Source organism: Podarcis gaigeae, assembly GCF_964106915.1.
Source record: "Podarcis gaigeae genome assembly, chromosome: 13".
Taxonomy (NCBI): Eukaryota; Metazoa; Chordata; class Lepidosauria; order Squamata; family Lacertidae; genus Podarcis; species Podarcis gaigeae.
This window is the reverse complement of record NC_139689.1, coordinates 9,143,512-9,170,692: the sequence shown is the minus strand read 5'-3', so window position 1 is coordinate 9,170,692 and position 27,181 is coordinate 9,143,512. Positions and strand designations below refer to the sequence as shown.

The following is a 27,181-nucleotide window of genomic DNA, read 5'->3' as shown; positions in this document are numbered from 1 at the left end:
CCCACCGATGATGAAGCCACCTGGTTGGTACCACTGATGTGGAGCAGGGAATGGGTATTTCATAGGACACCTAAGGGTATCTACTTTGCACACAGCAGAAGGGAGAAGAGATAACATCAATAGCCACAGCATCCTCCTGGTCAGACTTTTCTCTAAGCACACACCTCCTGTTTCCATTCAGAGCAGCTGCATGACTTGAACAGGCTACATTGGGTAACTCCTAGCTCTGTCAATACAGCTTTAGAAGAATGATTTACAACCAGCATTTGAGAATCAAAGGGTTACAACTATATACCCTATTAGCTGAGATTGCCAACACTGTGATGCTAAATCTGATCAATATTATATATATATTATTATAATATTATATATATTATATTATATATATATATGACACATGAGCAGACAGAACCTTTACTGCCTCTTATTCCAATTTCCTACTCCCAATAGCACGGGGTTTCTTTATAACCACTTTGAGGTTTGCTTATTGACTGATTTCTTGAGTTCTAGGAAGCCTCAAAAGGTTCAGAGAAGTGAGCAAATTATAGTGATTTGGATAATTGCTGGGTGAGATAATTACGTTTTCATTGCTTTGGCTGTAAGTAGCAGTTTTGCTAACAAACATGCAGAACTGCCCCCCCCCCCTTCCATCATCTGCTCCGTAGGGGCAGAAAAAGTGACAAATACAATTTTCCATGGTGAGCAAACACCAAAGGAAAATTGAGAGTGAAACTTTTGGCTTTGATGAAAAGAGGCTGGTCAACTGCAGTTTTATCAAAGAAACGTGAAGCTACAATTTCTTTTTGCCAAGAATGGAGAGCCTGTGCGGTTCCAGGTGCTGCTGGGATACAGCTTACATCATTTCCCACCACTGACCATGTTGGGAGTGGCTGATTTTTTTTGGGGGGGGGGGGGTAATTTCCTTATCTCTCCTCCAAGAAATAAATCTGAGGGAGAGAGTAAATGAGGGGCAATAATAAATTTTAATTTTAAGGAATGCCATCAGTCATGTTCCAGATAGAGTATCTATTCGTATTATTATTATTATTATTATTATTATTATTATTATTATTATTAAAAAAACTACTCTAGTGTGCCATATTTTTTTCTGTAATATGGACCCCTTTAAAAGCAGCAAATGGAGAAGCTGGCTTCCATTCTTGGGCATCGTATGCATCGTAGAATTTTAGAGTTAGGAAAGACCTCAAGAGTCATCTAGTACAAGCTCCTTTAATGCAAACTGAGATTGTGGCTGACAGGAAAATAGGATAACGTTTATCAATGTTATCAATAACATTCTCTTAGTAAAAAGTTATGCATATTGCCAGCACACCTGGAAATGAGTCTCATGAGACATAAACTGTCACTACTTTATTAACGATAAACTTGAGGGTGTGACACAGAACACTGGAAATTTGCAGAATCCATCATGGAGCCCAGGCTTTGTCATTTGTTTTGGTTTTAGATCATTTTTATCAGTTTCCAATAAAACAGCCAATTAACATATCCATAATCATAATCCAATTAAAAATAAACTAAGATAAAAAAACAACCAAATTGCAGTCTAAATTATTAATTTTTCTAGGTTTCCCATAGTCTGGACCTCTGAAGTATATCTCCAATATCTTCATGCCTGCCTTCTTCTTGTTGTTCTCATATTTTCCACATTCCGATCTTATTGCTTTAAGGTTCCCCATCCCTGGCTGTGCAATTCTCAATCATGTCAGAAATCATATATTTATTTATTTATTTGTGTGTGTGTGTGTGTGTATTCAACTCTCTATATTCAACTCTCTATTTCCCAGTGCAGCTTTTCCTGTCTTTATTCCAATATTCCAATCCCTGATGTTGTCCAAGTCTATCATTTGAAGTTTAATGACACATCAACTCCCAAGTAGTTAAATCATTCCAATCCGATCTGTTATCCAAGCCTGTTGTTTGAAATTTATACGTTGTTAAATTGTTGCTGTACTCAATGATTTCCCATTGTCAAATTGTTAAGCATACTGTTTGCAATATTGCAATGTAAATGAACTGTATTCCACAGAATAAGTTATTTGGCGATCAATCAGCCTTCCCAGAAACCACACAATCCCCGCCCCCCGGGCCCTAGAAGTGGGGTTGCTTGACATCCATTTAGCTTTCTCTCTCACTCATAATGAAGAAATTCTGCAAACAGATGCACTGTCTTTTATTCCAAATTGTTGTCTCAAGTCATTATAAAGTCAGCTAGCAGGTATTTCCCACTTCCCTCGGAAAAGGGAGGAATTCTCATTTTTCCATGTTGCGCTGTATTAACAAGCGCCATCTTGTTTTTTCTTTTATTTTTATCAAGTCTTTCAAGTCTGAGTAAAGCGGCGCAATTGAGTACTTAATTATAAATAGAAGTCCATCTGTACTTTTCAAAAAAATAGGTTTCTTGGTGAGCCTTGGCATAGAAAAACAATTGTAGATATTAAGAAGAGAAAAAAGGACATATCAATCACCTCCGTAATCCAAACGCCATGATGAAAATCTGTTTTGAAGTCTGAGCTTATACACCAGGGAATGTGCCGTTTTCTGTTTTTTTCTCAGTCTTCTTCAGTCCAGACTATGTCTGTTTATTGTCCAAATCTAATTATTTTTATCAAACAGATATTTCCGGCTTATGAGAGTGACTTTGGAGAGTGCCAACTGATTTGTGCTCTGGGACCCAGCGTCCTGCCACTTGCACCTTGATGCAAGCTGACAATCTTGGACAATCTGCAGGTCTACGAGACAGTCCTCCCCCACCCTGGGGAGTCTGCCAGGGCTAATTACCCCCATATCAACCCTGAATTACCGGCACAGCTGGGGTCCAATTGTGTGGGAGTCAGCCATTTCTCACCGCCAGAAACAGGAAGCCAGGCTTTGTGGTTTTTACCTAGCAGTTCATAAGCTGGCTGAGAGGGAATGGGAACAGCAAAAGAAATGATGGAAAGCCCAGAGTCCCCTCCAGACTGTTGCTATTTTGAAGAAGGGAATAAATTCCATACTGGCAAATTTAGCTATTTGAAATTAAAGTGAATTAAAGTGCTCTTGTGCAACAAGCAAACTTTTAAAAAATGGAATAAGGAGTGGGGGGGGCGATACATTCAAACGCGTGGAATAATAATTGCTAGTCATAATTGCTGGTAAATCATAAAATCTCTCTCCAAGCAAATAAGGGTGAATGCTCAATAAACAAAGGGCATTATATAACCTCTCCACAAGCTTGGTGAAGAACGAATTCTCAATAACCACTTTGCTTGAAGGCACCCAAAGTAGACCATTTAAATAAATTTCACTGATTAATATTAATCTATTTTCTCCTAAATTCAGTGTTATTTTTCTAGAAAAGAGGTGCTGGAACACACCATAAATGCCTCTGTTGTTTCCTTACAATGGCAATGGCACCCACCAGGGAGGTGCCCAAACTGAGTTCTGGCAAGTTCTGGCTGGACAACCAATCAAAAGCCCTTCCCAAAATCAGTACCCTTCATATGAAACAACACAAACAATACAAAAGGTGGGAGAATCAAGAGTTAACTTTAATTCTTTCTTCTCCTTAGTTGTTCTCTGCTGTTCAGTTCTGGCTTCAGAACAATGATATAGCATTTAGGGGCAAAGATGCAACCCAATAACCCAGCACTGGAGACCAAGATGGAGAAGATCTCCACAGCCACCATGTATTTCCCTTTTGTGCTCAGAAAAGTTGGGATAAAGGACAACCAAACACTGCAAAATAGCAACATGCTGAAAGTAATAAACTTGGCTTCATTAAAGCTATCAGGTAGCCTGCGGGCTATAAAGGCCACAATGAAGCTGGTAAAAGCCAGGAGACCCATGTATCCCAGGCCACAATAAAACATAGCAATGGACCCCTCATTACATTGCAGAATGATTTCTTCAGTTACTGAGTGCATGTCTAAATCAGGGAATGAGGGAGAGGTTGCTAGCCACACAATACAAATACTTACTTGGATAACACAACAGAAAAGGACAATGGAATGAGACAGTCTTTTCCCTACCCACTTCCTCATACTGGAACCTGGTTCGGTGGCCATGAAAGCTACAACCACAGTGTTGGTTTTGGCCAACACACAAGAAATGGCCACTGAGAAGATGATGCCAAAAGTTGGTTGTCGGAGCAAGCAAGTCACTTTGCCAGGTTGGCCAAAGAATAGGAAAGAAGAGAGAAAGCAGAATAGGAGGGAGACAAGGAGAGTGTACGTGAGGTCCCGGTTGTTTGCTTTGACAATGGGGGTGTTTCTATGCTTAATGAATATTGCTAGCACAAAAGTTGTGACTAGAGAAAAAGAAATAGCAATTGAGGCTAAGCTGATCCCTAATGGTTCTTCATAAGAAAGAAAGTTCAGAGTTTTGGCAACACATCTGTTTTTGTTCTTGTTTGGATACTGATCTTCTGGGCACATGAAACAGTTGTCCATATCTGAAAGGGGGAACAGAACAGTGGCAATTTATTTAAGATTCATGGTGAATTTCTCTGCCTCTCACATGGTAGCTACTGCTCCTATTAATTTGAATCCATTTGTTCAAGGGTTAGCATATTGGAATAGAATGTATCTATTATAGTGGTGTACAGCATGTAAGAGTTGTATTAACAAATGGAATACTGGGAGTGACGGGAAGCTGCATAACATTCTTTTTGGTGCATTCTGGCACTCCAACCATGAAATTAGGCAAAAATCAATATATCAAAAGGTGATGAATAACTTCATTGCCTAACAGACATTTATTCTTTCTTTATGTTCATAACATACCACTCTGGTTTGAAATCTTCCCTTCTGGGCATGGGACACAATCATAGCAGCAAAATTTCCCCTCTTCCTTCCTTTTCTTCTGGTTGCCAGGGTGACAGTAGTCATTGCACACAGAAATAGGCACCACCTGTCCACAAACAGAGAAGATTTTTTAAAATAATAATATAAAAAGTTCTGCTGTTGAAACAAAGAAATTGAATACTCAGGTCAGTAATGCACCCTAAACGGCATCAGTCCAGTATACCTGAAGGAGCTTCTCCACCTGCATCGTTCTGCCCGGACACTGAGGTCCAGCTCTGAGAGCCTTCTGGCGTTTCCCTCACTGTGAGATGTGAGGTTACAGGGAAACAGGCAGAGGGTCTTCTCAGTGGTGGCGCCTGCCCTGTGGCACGCCCTCCCATCAGATGTCTAGGAAATTAGCAACTATCTGACTTTTAGAAGACATCTGAAGGCAGCCCTGTTTAGGGAAGTTTTTAATGTTTGATGTTTTATTCTGCTTTTAATCTGTTGGGAGCTGCCCAGATTGGCTGGGAAAACCCAGCCGGATGGGCGGGCTATAAATAATAAATTATTATTATTATTATTATTATTATTATTATTATTATTATTATCATCATCATCATCATCATCATCATCAGGATATAGCCTTGATATTGCCCTGTTCCTCTTCAGGGGTAAGGATTTTTTTCCCAGCAGTCATACGTAAAAATGTGGGACTTTCATACTAACTGCAAAATTGGACCATGAATGTAACGCTTACCTTTGTAACTTGCGGTCCAGCTAAGTACCCATGCATACACCAAGGAGAGGGGGCATGGCCTGGTAGGTATTTGAGGACCAAACAGATCTGGTCTGCATTAGCCTCTGGTACTGAGGTTCTCCACACACAAAGTCAGAAAGTGTAGCTTCAAGTCCTGGATATGCAAGGGATTGACATTCTTTTCCCATTCAAAGCATTTGTTCTGGCGACCACAACCCAGTAAAAATTGTGATGGCCAACTTGTGGCATCAGAACAATTTTGTTCTGAATTTCAGAGAACCCTCCCATATTTAAGAAAGACACAACACGAACACGTCACCTGCCAAAAATACAGCATTGTTTTGGCAAAGCAAAATGTTGCATCTGAATTTTGGATGTGGAGGGCAGTGAGATTCTCTAGGTAAAGGTAAAGGACCTCTGGATGGTTAAGTTCAGTCAAAGGTGCCTATGGCGTGCAGCAGTCATCTCACTTCGGAGCGCATGAAAGCACCGTTTACCTTCCCGTCACAGTGGTACCTATTTATCTAGGGATGCAGGTGGTACTGTTGTCTAAACCAAAGAGCCTCTTGGGCTTGCTAATCAAGAAGTTGGCAATTCAAATCCATGTGATGGGGTGAGCTCCCATTGCTTTGTCTCAGCTTCTTCCAACCTAGCAATTCGAAAGCATACTAGTGCAAGTAAATAAATAGGTACTGCTGCGGTGGGAAGGTGAACAGCATTTCCGTGTGCTCTGACACTTGTCACGGTCCTCCATGCGCCTGTAGCAGTTTAGTCATGCTGGCCAAATGAGTCAGAAAGCTGTCTTTGGACAAACTCTGGCTCCCTTGGCCTGAATCAAGATGAGTGCCGCACCCTGTATATGCTTTTGACTGGACTTAACCTCCCAGGGGTCCTTTATCCTTACCTTTTCACCTATTTATCTATTGCACTGGGATGCTTTCGAACTGCTAGGTTGGCAGCAGCTGGGATGGAGCAATGGGAGCTCACGCCGTCACGGGGATTCAAACTGCTGACCTTCCAACTGGCAAGCCCAAGAGGCTCAGTGGTTCAGACCACAGTGCTGCCTACGTCCCCTTTCATATTCTCTATGGTCCTATCCAGTAGAAACAGAAATGATTGTACAGAAAAGGGGATTTTCATGTATTCAAATGACACATCTGGAAAATGAAGGGAAGCCAAAGAATACCCTAGAATCCAAACCTGGTGAATACCATTGTACCACACAATCATGTCGTCATGAATGATGAATTCTTTTCCTTCAAGAGCTTCAGGATCCACCCATCCAACTTTCACTTGACGGAAGGACTTGTTTGGGAATGTGACAAAATTCATGATGTCAAATCCACCCCCTATTTCTCTTTTATCATTAAATGAAACTGTTTCTCCAGCTGAGTTATTAAAATAAATTCTTTGAAGAAAAGAGTGGAGCTAATTGAAAGAGAAAGAGACACAGCATAATAATATAGTGAACATTTACAAAAACCCACCTTAACCAATATTGTTTAAATAGCTTCATCCAACAAAGATCAATACATAAAAAGAGCTATTTTGCAAAGACCAAGGAAAAATATATGCTGCAAATGTAAAATGTTTTAAACATTGGTTGAAAACTAAAAATCAAAATCAAAAATCCAGGCCCAATATACTCAGAAAACTTCATCTGTGAATGAAAAATACAACACTATTGCGGGCATTCAGTACTAGTTCTACTCATAGTAGAACTCTTGAATTTAATGGACATAACGAAATTAAGTTTGTTAACTTTACTGGGTCTACTCTGAGTAGGACAATTCCAAAATATCAGATGCTCACAATAACTCAGAGTAGGACTTTCATTGGGGCTCCCCATGTTCTGTACAACAATATTATTGTTAAGTTACAAGCGCCCATTATCTGTACTTTCTGGAAATGAGTCAAGGCATTCTTATTTTCCATGTGATTTTCCAGATTGATGAAAAGATCTCTGCCTAGGTTTCATTTTCTGTTGTTTTTAAGCCTTAACTCTGTTTTTCTTCTTCTAATTTAAAAATCATTGTAGCTTTTTTAAAAAAAATTATCATCTTGGGAAGGCAGTGCACGAATCCATTATTATTATTATTATCATCATCATCATTATCATCATCATCATTATTACATTAGTTAGTTGTGAGTGGCTATCCATATGTAGAAGCGCCTTGCACAAATTAGTTCATTGAAATAAGGTTTCCTTTCCATGACATTACCTGCCAAGGCCGTGGCTCTTGAAGTTCAAATCTTTTATAGCGCAACATTATCCGGTCCTTCATTCTAGTAGAGTAAATGGCTTGCAAAGCATGAGCCACAATGTAGACAGCATTGTAGATACTGTAGCTGTGGCCAGACACACTCATTTCAAACAGTGGCTCAGGAAGGCTCTCCAATCTCTCCTCACCAGTACATGTTTCATTTACTTTGGTTGGCTCATAAAGAGTCGGAAATGTACAGTCAAATGCTTGCTCCCAGAAGTCCTTGAGGAAACCATTTCCTGAGGTCCAGTAAGGCTTTGCAACTTGAAGAAAATGCTTGAACCCTGTAAGTTCTTTTGAATGACTTGAGAACGCAATGGTGCCTTGAAAGAACTGGAGATCCCATCCTCTTTGAAAGCCTACTAATACAAAAACAGTCTGGGTTGTCAAGATCCACACTTTTCTTAACGACATGATTTCATTATTTATAGGATCCCGCATAACTATAATTACTGTCAGCCACGTCAGTGTCAAAGATTCTCCATAGATGATAAATGTACTGGCTTTATCATCTGTGAATGGTATATAAATATTTGAGGCTAGGTCAAGAACATCACCAATTTCATTGAAATGCGGTATGTGTGGGATTTGCCGTGTGAAGGCTAAGCAGATTTCATTCTGGTAAAACAAGGACTCCATTGTCCGTAAGAAATGTTCTCCACTGTTATCATTCACAGTAAAGAGTCCAATCCATGTCCATCCAAAATGCTTCAACAATATGATAATCCCCATGTACTCTTGGGTTTCATTGGGCACCATGTGGTACAAAGATGTAACCTGTCTTTTATCGCTCTCCTTTGAAGGAAATGAACCATATGTCAGCTAAAAATAAATGACGAAATAGGGTAGAGATGTGTTAGGGCTGTTATATGTGAGAATGTGCTTGTTTGTCAATGAAATATTTCTTGAAGTTGTTTGTAGGTTCTGTGAGTATTATACCAGGAGTATTTCAGCTAAACTTTCTAGAGATATGGAAACAGTATACCATTTCTAGGAATTGTCATCCCTCAGGAATTGTAGAGGGAGTGGTTTATTCAATTCCATTTTTTATAAACAGTTGTTCAGATACTGTATTCAGGGATCAATGGAACCCCAAACCCCAATAACTCAGAGTCCCTCAATATGAACCTTTTTTGCTTTCATCTGCAGCATAGGAATGGCAGACAAATGACACAGGGAGAGTGTTATCTATGGAAATTCCCATGTCTCCAATACATTCCTACCTGTGGAATGCTGTACAAGTCTAAGATGTCTGCCATATGGAAAGACGTGTCAGAGCCAAGTCCTCCAATGATGGCTATGAGGTTTTTCTGGGTGTCACATTTGTAGTTGGGGACAAATCTATGCAACTTGAAGAGCAGACCTAGAGTGCTACAATAGGTCATCCTTGCATCATAGTAGCTGTCATGGATATGGAACCCAAGTGTGACATTGGGTAAGATCTTTGGATTCTCATTGATCTCCCTCACAGCAAATGCCACAGCAATGGTGTGCTGGTAGAATTTTGTCAGCATTCTGCAAACAAAGCAAATTAATTTACCATTTCAGAAGAAAAGTTTACAATGCAGTAAATAAACGTATTATTTATGAGCTAACAGACACCTTCCTCCTTAGAACACATATAATATAGGCTGCATGAGTGCATTTATATTCTGCATAGTATTTTGACACCTCTTGGAGTCTGACTTTCTGCTGCAAACCACAATCCCCTGGAAACAAGTGGGGTTTACTCAGGAATAGGCATATATGGAACTGCATCATATTTGTTACACTTATTCTCATTTATTCCCAATAAATTAATCTGACTTTTTAAAAAGATCCATTCATTTTAGTGGGAGGAAACTTATAGTGCAAGCCTATTAATTTTAAATCAGATGACCTATGATGATGGATGAGTAATATGTAAGATGGCAGTTTTAGTCTGAATACAATCCTTAATCTTTAAAGTACCAGAAGGTTCTTCCCTTGTTTTGGTTAATGATTGGCTATTGAGTGATAGCAATTAATTTCAATGGTTCTACTCTGAATACCACCCAGTGTTTATGTTTCCCCCTTCAATTTTTTGTTACTAGCTGCTTGGGTTCAAGAAACATGAAGTGTGTGTGTGTGTGTGTGTGTGTGTGTAACAAATAAGCACCCTGCAAAATATCTAAGAATGATGCACAAAAATCAGTGCGCGCGCACACAGAGAGAGAGAGAGAGAAAGAGAAATGAAGTGTCTACTGTCACCTTGAAGACTAATAAACCTAATATGGGTACGCTTTTGTTGATTACAATCAATTTCATTAGTTCCAAGAAGTGTTACTCTCAGATATCTCTCCTTGTTCCTATGTTCCTTGCTAAAAATAGAAACATTCCTAATATATGTTTTATTAGTTTACTACTAAAAATCAGCTTCTAGTTGACTTTCAAAACATAACACAATACACTAAAAAAGCAATTAAGCTCAATAAACACAACAACAACAACAACAACGAAATATCAGCAGTATAAATACACTAAATGCCTGAGAATATACTGGAATAAAGTCCATATGTACTGCCTGAAAGCTTAGCAGAATGCACAAAATTCAAAATATGGTTGAGAATGAGGAGCTGGCCAACAGGATTTCTGTCAGTTATCAAGACAATTCCCCTATGAACTGACCAAGCCCAGAAGATGGAGAGTGGGGATTGATCCTTACTGTGGAACCTCAAACATTTTCTGTGAAGGGTGCTCCTTGAATTCAATTTCAGAGAAAACGTAAAATATCTGAGAAGTAATTGCACCAATGATGAGGTCACCTGGCTGGTACCACTCATGGGGAACAAGGAGAAGATTGGTCACATCATCTAGTCTGCACACCATAGGAGGAAGCAGAAACAGCAACACCAATAGTGGCAACATACTGTCAACAAAGTTTCATTCTAAATACAGTCCTTCCTTTCCCCATCCATACCACCTGCCTTAGTTAAATAGGTTTTGTTGAATGATGTCCGACTGTGTCAATACAGCTGCAGAAGAATAATTTATCAGTTGTATTTTTACTATTAAATGATTGACTCTGAACATCTTGATTAACTGCTGAGATTACAAACACTTTGATATGACATCTGACCAGTATTATAGGGGTGGGCAGAAGAAACATCAGGAAGGTTGCTAACAAAGCTCTGTCTGCCTTATGCTCTTATGTCCAAGGGGGATTATTTATAAGCACTTTCAGGCTTACTTGTTGATTGTTTCATGATGCCTTCTGGGCAGTCTCTGGGCAGTGCCCATTTTTTGTGATTTAGATAATTGCAGGGGGAGAAAATCACTTATTCAGAGATTGGATCCTGAGTGGCCCTTTTGATAGAAAACATGTTGGTCCATATGCTACCTCTGTTCTTTAGTGGCACAAAAAGTTGTGGATTGGTTACAATTTTCTCCAAAGGGCAAATGCTAAGGGAAAGTCAGAGTGAGACCATTTTCTTTGGGAAAACAAAGCATTGCTAAATGCTAAAAATAATGTCTACAGTGGTACCTCGGGTTAACAACTTAATTCGTTCTGGAGGTCCATTCTTAACCTGAAACTGTTCTTAACCTGAGGTACCACTTTAGCTAATGGGGCCTCCCACTGCTGCCACCACACCGCCACTGTGCAATTTCTGTTCTCATCCTGAAGCAAAGTTCTTAACCCTATTTCTGGATTAGCAGAGTCTGTAACCTGAAGCGTCTGTAACCTGAAGCATCTGTAACCCGAGGTACCACTGTACTGCCAAAGCCATGTGCAGCTACAGTTTATCCATGCAATAAATCAGTGGCTAAAAAAAGTATGGAATTGACTATAGGGGTAAAATTGTAGATTTAATCTCAAAGAATGTCTAGGGTTGGCGTAACATTGAGCACCTATGAAATTTATTTCATTGTCATTTCTAACTTATTAAAAATAAATAAATGAAACACTGAGTGACCTATTTGTTTTATGGTAGCATATACAGAATGCAAACAAACAAGCAAATGCTGTGTTAGAAACCCACTTGTAAGCAGTGGCCAGAAGGCTATCAAATCAGCACATGCATGAGTGGGAAAGTGCCTGGGTAGACAGATATGATCACCATGGGCTGATGAAAGAGTTTACTCCCTTCCCATGTTGTTTGGCTCCAATCAAAATCACAATGTGCACACAGACATATACACACTTATTTAAGACAAATAAAAGGGTTTCAAAGAGCTTGCTGTGATGTATAACATGTCATTTTCTTTTAAATCTAAATGCACCGAGAGTAGTGCTGCCACTTGCTGACTGAAGAGTTTCTATATTAGTCTAAACCTGCACTCATGATTTAGAACATAATTTGTACCAAATACTTCTCCACAGGAGTAATTCAAAGGTCATTGGCAGGGCAACGCTGGTTGTTGTTCATCATTTTGCTGAGGCCTTTGACTAATTAAGCAAACTATGGGTGGGGGGTATTATTTTTGTTTGTTACCATGTTATGCATGTATGTGTTTTTACATTGTAAACCACCCTAAATCTGACAAGTAAAATAAATATAAATCAATTGGTGAGGAAGGAAAGCAATAGAGAACGTCAAATATTTGTTTGACTGCTTTGCTGGACAGCCATCAAATCACTATTGCATGCTAATGCAATGCTTTGTGAGGAGACAACCATGGAAGCAATCCAACACCCAGTTATTGCTGTTTTTAATCATAAGCACCACATCTTTAAAAGCGGAGGGATGGAGAAACTTGGTGTAATCCATGGGAACAAAGGGACAAACTTGGTTTGAACTTGTTTGTTTGAAAAAATTTTTATATATAATTTTCCATTAATAACATTCCAATTGGTAACAAATCAAATCAAATTAAATCAGGCCAATTATAACCAATTATAGATTCCAAATTAAAAAATAATAATGGGATTTCCTTTTTTCCCCCAATGCAAAATTATGTACAACATAAATTATACATATAAAACCAAAAAGGAAAAGGAAAAAAACAAAAACACCCATAATATTCACAATACATAACAAAACATACATAGATTTTGACTTCCTTCCACTGTTTTGGGACTTCAAATTTTCAATCTTTTTAATTGTTGTGTTATATTTATATTACTTCTAGCTTTGTACCTATTACAACCATTTCTTCATTCCTTTCACCCTGCAAAACCTCACTCATTACATACAGTGGTACCTTGGGTTAAGTACTTAATTCGTTTCAGAGATCTGTTCTTAACCTGAAACTGTTCTTACCCTGAAGCACCACTTTAGCTAATGGGGCCTCCCACTGCCACCTTGCCACCACCATGCGATTTCTGTTCTCATTTTGAAGTAAAGTTCTTAACCGGAGGTACTATTTCTGGGTTAGTGGAGTCTGTAACCCAAAGCATTTGTAACCCGAAGTATTTGTAACCCGAGGTACCACTGTACCGATATTTTTGTTCCCAGAACAATGTTTCTTCATGTACTCTTTAAAATCCCTAATATAAACCCAGATCAGGGCTATACACCTTAGAAAGGCTTTCTTCCTGGGTGTTGTTGAACTACAACTCCCATCATCCCTAGCTAGCTGGACCAGTGGTCAGGAATGATGGAAGTTGTGGTCCAACAACATATGGGAACCCAGCATTGAGAAAGGCTGTCTGAGAGCTAGAGAAGGTGGTACATGGGAGTTGAGGTAGATTTCAGGTTGCTGCCAGAGAATTTTGTTAATGCTTCTGGGATTCCATTCAACAGGCACTATTAATGTGCATTGAAGCAAGGTGAAACTACATCAGAGAGGCAACTAACAACACAGCTATGTCAGCAAAAAAGAGCAGCAGATCCCTAATTGGTTTGTGGCTGGCATTAAGAATATGGAGCTTGTTTTCGCTGCAAAGTGCAAGGTTCTTATGAACTGCAAGTGTGCACTGGGAAAGAAAAGGAGCAATGCCTAGCAGAATGCAAGATAACGTTCCAATGACTACTGGTTAAAGCTGTGTCAGAGTCTTCAACTCAACAGGGGCAACACTGTTGAGAGGCAACACTATCATAGAAAGGAACTGAATCAACATTAGAAGCAATAGGAAAACTGCACCACTGAAAACCTTGCCTAGAGAGATCATCACAGACTGCAGCAAGCAGATGAAGAGATGGGCAGAGATCTATGAGAAACTGTACTTCCTCATGGGAAAACAAAGTCTCTCACACAGCAATTGAAAACATCTAGACTCTGTCTTGGAAGAGCTGGATGTCCCCCTTGCCCTTGAAGAGCTGAATCTATGCACATTTGAAAGATGAAGACTATCACACTCAGAAGAGAGCACCATGAAGGAATTAATCAATAATAATAATAATAATAATAATAATAATAATAATAATAATAATAATAATTTATAATTTATACCCTGCCCATCTGACTGGATTTCAAATACCACCAGCAAATGCAGCATGGAAAAGGTGACTAGCAAGCAGACGGTGTTCCTCTGGCTTAGAGTTAATGAAAGAAAGCAAAGCAGCTAGCCATAAAGAGTTTATTGGACCCCCACCCCCACCCCCACCAATCTGCCAGGCTGTGTCAATTTGTAGGCCAAATAGACAAGTGGTTGTCACTTTACAGAGGTCCACAGTGACACTCCTGTTCATTTGCGGAAGTTTCATTTTTTGTGGGCCTCATGGCAGATCTCTGTAAAGGGAAATGAATATTAGAAATCTTTGATAACTCCCAAACAATGGATTACTATCTATCTTTAAATTGTGCAAATATTATTCCACATACAAGAACAATTGCCTCCAATAAGTCACTTTTGGTGATATATTTTATTTTCACAGACTCAGTTTTCTGGCTGGCTTATTTTATTTAACGTGCTTTTTTCTATGCTGAGACCCAATAAAACTTTTTTCCCCCTCCCTACTAAGTAGGACCAGATGAAACTTTGGCTGTGATAAGGTAAACATGATTTTCTTTTGCCATCTGAGAGAAAGACTTCATCTTATAACTGGCAATTATCTCTTGTGTAATCATCAAATTAATCATAAACATTTCTGCTTCTCTTCTCCATCCCAGGGGAGTGAAAATAGCCACATGCAAACTATGAAGCAAAACTGGAGGAAGCAATCTCCAGACCCTGTACCATTCACAGCTCATGCCGGATCCAAGGCTCTCTCAGACTGATCACTGATTTCCTAACCCTAAGTGAACCACATTTTCACATGCATTTCAGTGAGACTTTCCTCATCAAGAATACTTGAATGATAATGTGCAAGTTTCCTATTGCTCAGTGTTCTATTATGGATCCACTTCCAATTCTGCACCAATATTATCAGTCTGGGGACTTCATCATTGGTGGCATCATGTCTCAGATTTATATATCTTCAAGTATATTAACCTTCCGTAAACCTCCCTCTCCTGAATTTTTTGATGACATTTTGTAAGGAATTGTGGTTTTTATATATTAAATATATGTTTAATAAGTATATTTCTGCATTTGACATATGATGATTAAGAAGATGGCAATGATTTCTACTAGACTTCTCTCATTCTTAGTAGTTTAGATGCTTATTGGGGGTGGGGTGGAAGATCTTGAGGTGTACCTCAAAATTCTTTGTGCAAATTATGCCAACATTAGATTCAGAATTTCAATTTATTAGGTAGGTCAAATTTGCCATACTTATTATGAAATTATCACTAGACAGCAGACACAATATTATTTAATTTTGCTTTGCTAAGGTTTTGGAGCTATTACCCATGTGAAACTTTGAATTTGAGAATCCATATTTGACATTTCTGAAACCTGCCATGAATGGTTTATCACTAAGATTTGGAACTGACCTTGTTACCAGCTTTGGGCAGGGCTGTATGAATGGATGACCAGGCATTTTCAATACATTAAACAGTATAATATATTATTACTATCATCATTAGGTATAGTAATAACAACAATGACAGTAGAGTTGACAGGAACAACTACTTACATTCTGCAACATAAAGTTCATTCCTACTTGAAATATGGCCCTAGGTCACATTCTGTTCTGGTATATGCACAAAATATACAAATACCAACAGAATATTGTATTGGTAGAAACCTTTCTCTTTCCTAAACTGTTGCCATATTGGTGATCACAATTAAAATAATAAAATTGTGGGGGAAAGTAATTTTTTTGTGATTTCTCCCATGCTCATTACATATTTCACTGGATTGAATCTGTTCAATAAAGGATTCATTGGCAGTATTGTGTGATTTTTGACAAATAGACAGGGAAATATGTTGATACTGAGTTTTTCAGAAAACAATAGCAGGGGAAACAGAATGTTGTGCTTGTATCTGCACAAAGAGGTTGTTACTTATCAACATCAAAGCCAGTGCATTTTTTTCTTAAAAAAAAAGTTAAGGGGTACTCTCATTTTCCTATTCATATTGAAATACTGCCACTCAATGAGGCTGAAATTAGATTCACAAAATGTTTAGGGGTATGCGTACCCCTGCATACCACGAGAAAAAAAAGCATTGATCAAAGCTATGTACAGGAAATCCAAATGTTCACATCTATCTATCTAATCTGATCAAATTTCCATGGACTATGGGCATACAAGCTATTTTTCTGGGCATGCACTGTTATACAATATATTTTGCTTTTTTTTCAGGCCAATGACACAACTCTATCAGCATGTGCTGGCCTTGACGTTTGCTGTGAAGGAGATAAATGAGAATCCACATATCCTACCCAATGTCACACTCGGCTTCCACATCTATAACAACCATTTCATTGCAAGTTGGACCTATCAAGCCTCTCTTGAACTTCTATCCAGGCAAGGCAGATTTATCCCTAATTACAAGTGTGATGCTGAAACTATTCCAATAGCTGTCATTGGGGGATCAAACTCAGACTCATGTCTCCAGATGGCCACCATCCTGTGCAGATACAAGATGCCCCAGGTAAGATGTGTGCCTAGAGCATGGATGGTAGTCTTTGATGATATCCCTTCAGGCTGAATATTGGTACTTGTACTTGAGCATCTTTTAAAATAGGAAATAAATCACAAACCTCAAGGATAAAACAATTTTGGCCTCAAGAGAACAGGGATATTTTGATACTGGCTGAAGCAGTTATTTAAAAAGAATAGGTCATTGGTAATATTTTAATGTATTTCCATGGATACTGAAAAGGGGATTTTAATATATATGCAAACCTATGTGGAATACCTAGGGGAAACAAGGTAAAACCAAGATTAAAAAGATAATGGCTGTTCAATTTCCCATGACAGGGTGAGCTCTCATTGCTTTTCCCAACTTTTTCCAATCTAGCAGTCTGAAAGCATAGCAGTGCAAGTAGAAAACTAAGGGAATCAATTCTGCACTGAACACCGTATTAAAAATTAGCATAATTACCTGCACTAATAATGTAGCTGTTCTTTAAGTTTCCACACTCAGCAAAACAAGAGTGGAAACAATCAGCCAACCCTCAACTGCCACCCCTCCTAACTAAGACTAACACACAAACACACACTTTTAAAGGGAGTTAACAAAACAACAAGGCAATGATTCAACATGTCTGTGACCTTAATGGGAACCACAAGATTTTGCAGATGTTACATTATATTGCATAGGTTCTCTTTTCCCCAGTACAATTTATTCTTTGTAAAATACATTTTCTAAAAGATAAAGTACAGATACTAACAGTTCTATGCTAACAAAAAGGAATGAAATGGTGGATTATCCCTACTGATAACTACTAATCAAATAAACTTAAATTTACTTAAAAAATGAAATTTGGTTTTCTGTTGAATTGGTGCTTCTTAGCACATTTTTTCAGCACTTTTCTTTTATACCTAGCTCAACTTTTGTTGCCCTTCCTTTTAGCTAATCTATGGCTCTCCTCCCATGATGGAAAACAATGTGCAAACACTTTTCTCGCAATGGATGTCCCCAGATGGGACACATCAGTACAATGGGATACTCCACCTTCTGCTGCATTTCAGCTGGATGTGGATTGGGGTGCTTTCTCTGAGTGATGACACTGGAGAGAGATTTGTACAAAATGTTCTTCCCATGTTTGCACAGAGTGGCATCTGCTTTGATTTTATAGAAAGATTTCCTCAAGTTAAGTTTTCTGGAGAGTTCAGTCAGATGGTGGCTGATGGTTCTGAAACAATCCGCATTGTTAAGGAAAGCACTGCCAGCGCTGTGGTGGTTCATGGTGAAATTTTTACCATTATGGTAATGAGAATGGTGCCAAAGCTTGCAGAAGCAGATGGTGTACCATTTAAAGCCACATCAAAAATCTGGATAATGACTGCACAGATGGATTTCACATCATTTCCCATTCAAAGAGGATGGGAAATAGATATCCTCCATGGGGCTCTATCCTTGGCAGTTTACTCAAAGGATCTTTTAGGATTCCAGAAATTTATTCAGACGAGAAACCCTACCATAGAAAGAGAGGATGGGTTTCTGAAGATTTTCTGGGAAGAAGCATTCATCTGTTCATTCCCCCATACTCATTTGGATAAGAACCATGAGACATTCTGCACTGGACAGGAGATGATTGACACCCTTCCTGGGACTGTTTTAGAAATGAGCATGACTGCACAAAGCTACAGTGTCTACAATGCTCTATATACTGTGGCACATGCTTTGCATACCATGCAATGCTCCAAATTCAAACACAGAGCAATGGCAGATGGAATAATGGGGAACCAGCTAAACCAACATACATGGCAGGTAATGCTCTGATTCAATCAATGCAAAAGTTATATAAATATATACACATTGAGCTAATGGTGGGGTCTCCTCTTGTATATTTTTAAATTATATCTTCAGAGGCCAAGCACATGTATTCCTGCTCAGTGTACCTCCATGTCATCATATATGCAGGAAACTAAAGGTTTGTCTCATCGTGCATGTCCCAAAATGTGTCTCTTGTTCCTTGATTTCTCTCTACTGTCTTTCTTCAGTCTCCCTCTCCATGCAACCTTCTCAGACTTCTCTTTTCATGATCTATCCTGGAATGCCTTTCTCTTTGTGGTCTCCTTCCTTCCAAGCCCATTCTGTAGCATCCCATGCTGATCATATCCCCATCTCCAACACAAACCTTTTATGCCGGCTCCCTCAGCCTGAAAGCAAAATTAGCACCACAACCCCATAGTCGCCTTTGAATGGACTCAGCTGCCCAGGGGTCCTTTACCTTTATCTTACCTTTTTACAAATGTATCCCAGGCTCCAACCTGGAATTCCCCTATCAGCTTTCCTGCTACACATTCTTTCAGAGGATTAAAACAGGTGCACTTCCATCTTCCCTTTGTGTCATCCATTGGACCATGCCACATTGATCTTGATCATTCACCTAGTTGAAGCACCATCCCAAATTACAAACCAGCAGATAAATCAAAAGACCTGCATCAGTATCTGCCCCCCCCCCCCGCCTTGGACAACAGGTGTGTGGTAGGTAGCTATAGTTTAGGGGAAACTGCATCAGAAGCCAAAATGGGTGGCATGCCATGGAGAGAACAGATGTTCACAGTCATCACTGTGCTTGAAGATGACAGTGGATTGAATGTGTGTTGGCAAACTGAGACTTATATGGGACAATACTAATGTTTTGGGGAATCATTCTATCAGAAACAACTGGATATTTCTAGAAGGTTCCAGAACTTTCTTTTATATATGGGAGTGACACTCTGAGCTTATTTTGTGTCAGCTGCAAGTGCCAATAAAAATATGAAGTATCAGCCTGTAGTTTGCAGATGCCTGATGGCAGACGTCTAACCAAAAGGTGCTGCCTGTAAAAGCTACTGGAGGACTGTTCCTGTTATTTACGATATACCCGAGATAAGATAGATTTTTTTAAAAAAGTGTGCTGGTAATTGCTGTTTATTTTAACAGTTGAAAACTATTCTTTGTTACTGTGATGCTTTTACCCAGTTGGGGAATAAAGAACTTATGACCGAGACTTCACAGTTTTGGTGAGTCATCTTCAAAACAACTTTTGTCATTGTTCACCGTTTCCAAGAGAAAGAAGACAAACTCTGTTAAACAGTTTGGAAGAAGTTTTACCTACACACAAGAATCTTCACAGCAAAAGAGCGTGGTAGCCTCTAATATAATGCACTGTAGGTCAACTGGTCAATCCATATAATGATGTGTCAGCTTTTAAACAAATCATGAACCAAGCTATCAGGTGTGAAATATAATCTCACTCATGTCATAAGGAATTCGTTTGTAGATCATCATTACCTTTCCCCACCCCCAATTTAGCTCCAGCACTTTCTGAGAAGTGTCTCCTTCAACAATAGTGCCGGAGAAGAGATTTCCTTTGACCAAAAGGGAGCATTAGTAGTTGGATTTGATATTATCAACTGGGTCACATTCCAAAATGAGTCCTTTCTTAGAGTCAAAGTTGGAAAAATGGACCCACATATTCCCCTAGAAAAGGGTCTCACAATTAATGACGATGCTATTGTATGGCCCAGCAGCTTTAACCAGGTAAATTCCATTTTAGAGCTTATCCAGTCATTTCCCCAGTGTTTAATCTGCTCTCTCTTTAAAAAGAATCATACATTGTGTATACCTTCACTCACAGTAGTTGCATGTAAGAATTTCGGGGCCAAGACTCATCTTTTCCACCAACTTCATACAGGTGTGAGTAATTTGTTGGAGTGGTGTTTTCATTTATTTGTTTTAACTGGGTGTTAGTCCAGGAAAGTAAGACAAATTAAGAGATGATGTGGTAAATAGCTGAGGCAGTAGTGAGTGAAGGGCACACTTTCATCACATTACATTAACTTTCACTGGGTCACTGGGTGAGCCCTGTTGGCTTGGCATGCAAACTTGGGGAAACATTGAGCCAGTGAGTCTGCTACCTGCTTCTCACAAGAAGGAAGTATTCCTTCAAATTCTTCACTCCAAGACTGCAGGCATTGCCTGTAAACAGGTCCAGGAGAGTGGAGGGACCTGATCCCTACTGCCTTAGAGAACTTTCTGCCCAGACTCTATTTTGATTGCCAAATTCAGTTTCATTTGCACATCATTATATTCAATAGATATAAACTTTCTCCCAAAATACTGTGTTTTGAGTGTTCTCTTTAAGATGTGTTGGTAAAGGCAGTGTTACCAGTGGTATAATTGATTCTGCCTGCAGCTGCATGAAAAGTGCTATCAGAGGCTGGAGGTGGCATTTTCCTATATTGTTATGCTATTTCTGAACTGTAGATTTCACCTTCTTTGTTGTGCCAGCAAGATTCAATCGCTGAAACCATTATCTTCTTCTTTTATTTTTGTACAGACACCACCTCTTTCTTTGTGTAATGAGAAATGTGCTTTAGGTTACACCCGGGCCAAGAAGGAAGGGAAACCTTCTTGCTGCTATGATTGTCATCCATGTCCAGAAGGGAAGATCTCAAACCAGAGGGGTAGGAGATGTACTGGGGTTTCTTTAAAAATGATATCAGGATTGATATTACCATGGAGATAGTCATGAATATACAGAATACACACACACACACACAGAGAGAGAGAGAGAGAGAGAGAGAGAGAGAGAGAGAGAGAGAGCTCTATTTCTTACAGGGTATATTCTTAGTTGCCTGCAAAAACTTGACAGCAATAAAATTATTCAACAGATCTCTAAAGTTTACCGTAGAAGATTCCTGTTTATTCTCTATTGAATCCTCCTATATTCCATAGAAGTGGTCTAATTTCAATAAAGTCTTGGTCCCAATAACTCAAGCTACAACAAGCAGTCCTCCTACAGATCATCTCAATTATCAAGCTGGAATAGAAGAGTTCTATCCAATACTCTTGATCTGAAATGTTTAAGGCTCTGTAAATTAGTACAAGAACCATGAATCTTCCTTGATAAATGATGATTGGGCAGTGCAGATATATTAACAATGGCCATGTATGCTCTCAGCTATGCACCACCATTAACAGGGGGAAAGCGATCACAGCCCAGGAAAGGGCCATGATAGCCCTTCACATGGATCCAAGATGTTAATTGTTGGGGATCATAACCAAAAGTGGCTGCTCAATATAAAGTTATGTCCTTTACTTACCTAGGAGTCATAATTCAAGGCTTTTCAATTTTATGCATTATTTCTGCCAAGCATGACAGAGAAGATTTCCATGTATAGAAACCTGTCTTTTCCTTTCCAGACATGGATGACTGTTTTGAATGCCCTGGCGACCAGTATCCAAACAATGATCAGGATGGATGCCTTCCAAAACAAATAACCTTCTTGTCTTATGGAGAAGCTTTGGGGATAATTTTGGCCACTTTGGCTCTTTCCTTTGCTTTTCTCACTGCTTTGGTGCTTGGAATCTTCTTGAAGAAACGGAATACTCCCATAGTCAAAGCCAACAACCGGAACCTCACCTACACTCTCCTCATCTCCCTCTTGCTTTCCTTCCTTTGTGTTTTGGTATTCATTGGCCAGCCTGACGCACTGACCTGCCTCTTTCGACAAACTGCTTTTGGCATGATCTTCTCAGTGGCAGTTTCTTGCATATTGGCCAAAACCAGCATTGTTGTTCTAGCTTTCATGGCTACCAAGCCAGGATCCAAGATGAGGAGATGGGTGGGAAAACCATTGTCCACCTCCATAGTCCTTTCCTGCTTTCTTCTTCAAACCACCATTTGTACTTTGTGGCTGTCAACCTCTCCCCCATTCCCAGATTTAGACATGCATACCATGATGAAGGAAATTGTACTGTTCTGTAATGAGGGGTCAGTCCTCATGTTTTATTGTGTACTGGGCTATATGGGCTTCTTGGCTATTGTCAGCTTTACCATAGCTTTTCTAGCTCGGAGGTTGCCTGACAGTTTTAATGAAGCCAAGTTTATCACCTTCAGTATGTTGATCTTTTGCAGTGTTTGGCTGACCTTCATCCCATCCTACCTGAGCACAAAAGGAAAATATATGTTGGCTGTGGAGATCTTCTCCATCTTGGCCTCCAGTTTTGGGTTATTAGGCTGCATCTTTTTCCCCAAATGCTATGTTATTGTACTGAGGCCCGAGCTGAACACCAGGGGACAGTTAGCTAGAAGAAACTAATAATCAGCATAACCAAATTATCTAAATCACATTACCTTTAAATTTCATTGATTGGTGAAGAGTGGCACACCCTCACAGCTTACAAAAGCAATGGGACCTCTGAATGTTTGAATCAACCATGTGTTCCATTAAGTCAGGAATGATGATGTCATGAAAGTTGGGAAATAATGTATCAAAGTGTCTCTTGGAAGAGTTACAGATAGGTAGCCGTGTTGGTCTGCCATAGTCAAAACAAAAAAATTCCTTCCAGTAGATTCCTTCCAGTAGAATATGTGTATCTGAAGAAGTGTGCATGCACACGAAAGCTCATACCAAGAACTGACTTAGTTGGTCTTTAAGGTGCTACTGGAAGGAATTTTTTTGTTTTGACTCTTGGAAGAGTGTTAGCCAGCAATTTTCTTTACTTCTAGTAAGGTTCGATTCCAATAAATCATAATTCTCCAAAAGAACTTTCATGTTTCTTGTATTGTTGCTTTCAAGAGATTTATTGCCCCTTTTGTGTCATACTGATTGTTTAAAAAGAGGATTAGATAAATTCATGGAAAACAAAGCTATCTGTTGCTAGCTTTGTAGCTTTATTCACAAACAGTGTATTTCTGTCCTTCCCCATCTTTAAGTTGTGAATAGATTATTCCAAGTCTAGGAATAATTACTTAAATTGGTTTTATATTTTCTTTTTATGTACTCAGTTTTCAGGATGACATTTTTCTTTAACTTATTTTTCTTCCCTTTAATGAAACACATTACAGTTTCTTCCTTTCACTACTATGTAGGACAAACTGAGACATTAACTATGATAAGGTAAATATGATTTTATTTTGGAATGTCATAAAAACCCTCAGTTCAGGAGTAGCATTTTTCTCTCTTCTAATAATCAAATTGATTGTAATCATTTCTGCTGTTCCTCCCCATACCAAGGGAGTTTCAGAAGTTGCATGCCAACGATGAACCACAAGTGGAGGTTGCAATTATTAGACCCTGTGCCATCATTGGCTCATGATGGAGATCTATAAGGCTTGCTTAGACTGATCAACGATATTCCAACACTGAGCAGACCAAATTGCCATGCGTTTTCAGGGAGGCCTTCTGAGCACAATTCAAAATGTTGGTGCTGACCTTTAAAGCCCTAAGTAGCCTTGGTCCTGTATACCCATAGTAGCGTCTCCACCTCCACTGTTCAGCCCGTACACTAAGGTCCAGCTCCGAGGACCATCTGGAGGTTCCCTCACTGTGAGAACTGAGATTACAGGGAACCAGGCAGTGGGCCCTCTCGGTAGTGGCACCTACCCTGTGGAATTCCCTCCCATCAGATGTCAAGAAAATAAGCAACTATATTACTTTTGAAAGACATCTGTTTTTAATGTTTTTAATGTTTAATTCTGTTTTGTGTTTTTAATATTTGTGTTTTTAATATTTGGAGCCACCTAGAGTGGTTGGGAAAACCCAGCCAGATGGATGGGGTATAAATAATAATGTTGTTGTTGTCAAAATCACTTGAAGGACCATCTACAAGGAGATTTCCTAAAAAGTCCTTCAAGATCCCAATATATGTGGTATTTCCTTCAGTGTTGCTGCCTCAGGCTGCCTTCTTCACAAGAGTTTGTATGTTTATGGAGGGGTTGTGAAGCTTTGATACCTCAAAACACTTTGTGCAAGGTTAATCAGACTTAGATTCAGAATCTCCATTTGTAAGGCAGGTCTAAAACGAGCATGTATCCAGAATAAAATTATCACAAGTCAGTAGAAACAATAAAATTCACTTTCACTTCTTTAAGGGTTTTTGCTTATCTGCCATGAAATCTGAGATTCCATTTTTTTGCTTTTATCATTTTTTATCCATTTTTTTATCCATTTTTTGCTTTTATCAAATCTGTCATGAATGGTTAATTCCTCAGAATAGGAGGGGATCTTTTGATCAGCTTTGGACAGTCTTGTTATGACACTGCCCATACATTTAAGTTGTACATTATGTGAAGTGTCCCGGGGCCCCCCTCTTTTTCTCGCTTTAATTTTGAGCAGTTTGGCTGCTGGGCTCTGTGTGAAGGATTTTACCTCCCTCTTGTTGCCTATCACTAATGTCTCCTGAAGGAACTTGTATTTGAGGATTGCAGGGGCTTTCATGAACTTCTGCTGTTTGTCTTTGATCACTGCAGAAGGTGGCTATACTGGCAATTCCGATGGGCTCCACCTCTCCTTGCCTTTTCTAGCTGCTGTGGGAGAAGGGCTTTCCTCTGTGCTCCCTGGCAGTGATTGCTCAGAAGGAGTTCTCTGCCACACACATATTTTGGAGGCACAGAGTTCTGCCCCTACCTGGTGCCTGTGTCTCTCTGTCTTTTCCCCCAGAAGATATTTTCTGAGTGCACAATTTATCAGGTAAAGCAGCATGATTAGAACTTAGAAAAGGAGAACTGTGTAAGGGAGAAGGGACAGAATTAATTAATGTTCACATTAATTGGGGTGTTTGGTTGTTCACAGAGGTGTCTGTCCTGAGAATCTTTCAAGTGTAAACACACACATGCACACACAACAGGAAACAAGTTTAAACTTCCTGCTATCTTCATATAGCCCAGATAAGTGCCTCTACAGGCAACAGGGATTCTGAGGATTTCTATAGCTCAACAGCATTAAGTGCAGGCTTTGCATGCAGAATGTTCTTGGTTTGATCCCAGCCAGCTCCCCACTGATTTCTCCAGGTTTGATTCATCAGGGCATTTTTGTTCTTCATAGGACTTTGACACACCTACTTTTCATCTCTTCCTTTATCTTTTCACTTCACTTGATTTAAGAATTGTTCAAATCCTCATATTTCCAACAACAACAACAACACCTGAAGGCAGCCAACAGAATATTAAAATACATTAGTCTATTAAACTTTAAAAGCTTCCCTAAACAAGGCTGCCTTCAGATGTCTTCTAAAAGTCTGCTAGTTGTTTTTCTCTTTAGGTTCATCATCAGTGTATCCAGACCTATGAAAGCTGCAACTCTGTACACTCTGAACTTCAAATAAGTTCCATTGAACTTGAGAGACTAGTAGTACATTTAAGCAGGGATATTTTTAATAGAAACAGTGTGAAGGGTAAAGTGTTTTGGAACAAAATGCCATTGAAACAACGTGCACCATGAAGCCTCCTCTGTAATGCAGATTTTTTTCAGAATGGACATCAAGTCTTTCCATTTCCCTAATGCTTATCCCCAGCACCTGATGGCATGAATTCTGGAGTTTGAAAGTCCATCACATTTTGCTATGAAATGAATCAGTGCAGGGTTTGTTATTTCAATTTTAATCATCATCATCATAAAAGGAAACAAAATGTATCCACAAGGGAAGAAAATCTTTTAGAAACTGGAAGACAGGCTTTGGCACAGCACTAGTTATCACTGTGCATTCTCACTATGGGAGACCAACCTCCATATTTACAGTCTGTAATTTTCAAAAAAATGCAAGAGTCCGGAAGTGATTAAATAGAACTAAAAAGATTTTTTTAATCTATTATTTAAATGATTCTGTGTGAACCAACAAATTTATTTTCTTGAAGCACATTTGATCTGACTCTTCAGCCAAAAGAAATCTCACAGATCAGTTTATGTCAGTGATAATCTAGGAGATTTGGAGGGATGTGGATGCCAGGGAATACATTGAAAGGATGATGGTGGTGATGATGATTAACAGGCATATCTAATGCTTCCAATAATGCACAAGACTAAGAATGTGATTGAGAAAGAGGAGTGTCCAGAGTGAACCAGGATGGTTTTTTAACAACTCAGATATTTATAGATTCAAGCATTTCTTTCTCTCTCTCTCTCTCTCCACCTAAACAGACCTCCCGCACCAGCAGATAAATATTAAAAATGTGACACTCCCTTCTCTGAGGTTTGCAATCTAAAAGGCATAACACAAAAGGAAAGGGGATTTGGAGGAATGTAGAGAGGGAAACACTCTTTCTGTGGAACCTCAAATATTTTGTGATGTGTGCTCTTTGAAGAAAACTTCATAAAATACATAAAAGAGCTGGGAAGCTATCCCACCAATGATGAGGCCACCTGGCTGGTATCACTCATGTGGAAAAAGAAATGGATTGTTCACTGAGCACCTCAAAGTATATTCTGTGCAGTCAACCGGGGATTTCAGAAATATCAATAGCCACAACATCATAGCCTCCCAGCTTTTCTAAAAATGCAGACCTTCCTGTGCTCATCCTTAGCTAGAGCTGGCTATTATTGGTGATGCCAATACAGCTCTACAAGAGACCCCTGTGAACTGTTTTTGAGAATCGAAAGATTACAAAAATGTGTTATTAATAGTAGACAAGAGTGCTGAAACTCTGATTTAAATTCTGGTGAATATCGGAGGTGGGGGAGGTCAGAAATGAAACTGATGAGGTATA

General features: G+C 39.2%; 1 protein-coding gene, 1 long non-coding RNA gene and 1 gene segment (V, D, J or C); 2 read left to right on the top strand and 1 right to left on the bottom strand.

Moving 5' to 3' along the window:
* LOC310829120 overlaps positions 1 to 9,137 on the bottom strand; it is a 55,389-nt gene extending 46,252 nt beyond the window's left edge. For 3 of the 4 annotated variants that reach the window (XR_014557163.1, XR_014557164.1, XR_014557165.1), the window contains exons 1-2: positions 7,764 to 8,483; positions 4,782 to 4,908 (exon numbers count right to left, since the gene is read on the bottom strand). This is a non-coding gene — a long non-coding RNA (uncharacterized lncRNA). Of the gene's footprint in view, positions 1 to 4,781; positions 4,909 to 7,763; positions 8,484 to 9,028 lie in introns of those variants that run through there. The other variant, XR_014557162.1, reaches the window with a different exon arrangement.
* LOC310828875 (Ig mu chain C region secreted form-like) overlaps positions 1 to 27,181 on the top strand; it is a 1,309,992-nt gene that overhangs the window by 542,769 nt on the left and 740,042 nt on the right.
* On the top strand, positions 21,900 to 22,796 carry LOC310830726 (vomeronasal type-2 receptor 26-like; the record flags this gene model as incomplete). The annotated part of the gene is made up of 1 exon (XM_083710554.1): positions 21,900 to 22,796. One exon carries the CDS (start codon positions 21,900 to 21,902, stop codon positions 22,794 to 22,796), a length of 897 nt encoding a protein of 298 aa, XP_083566680.1.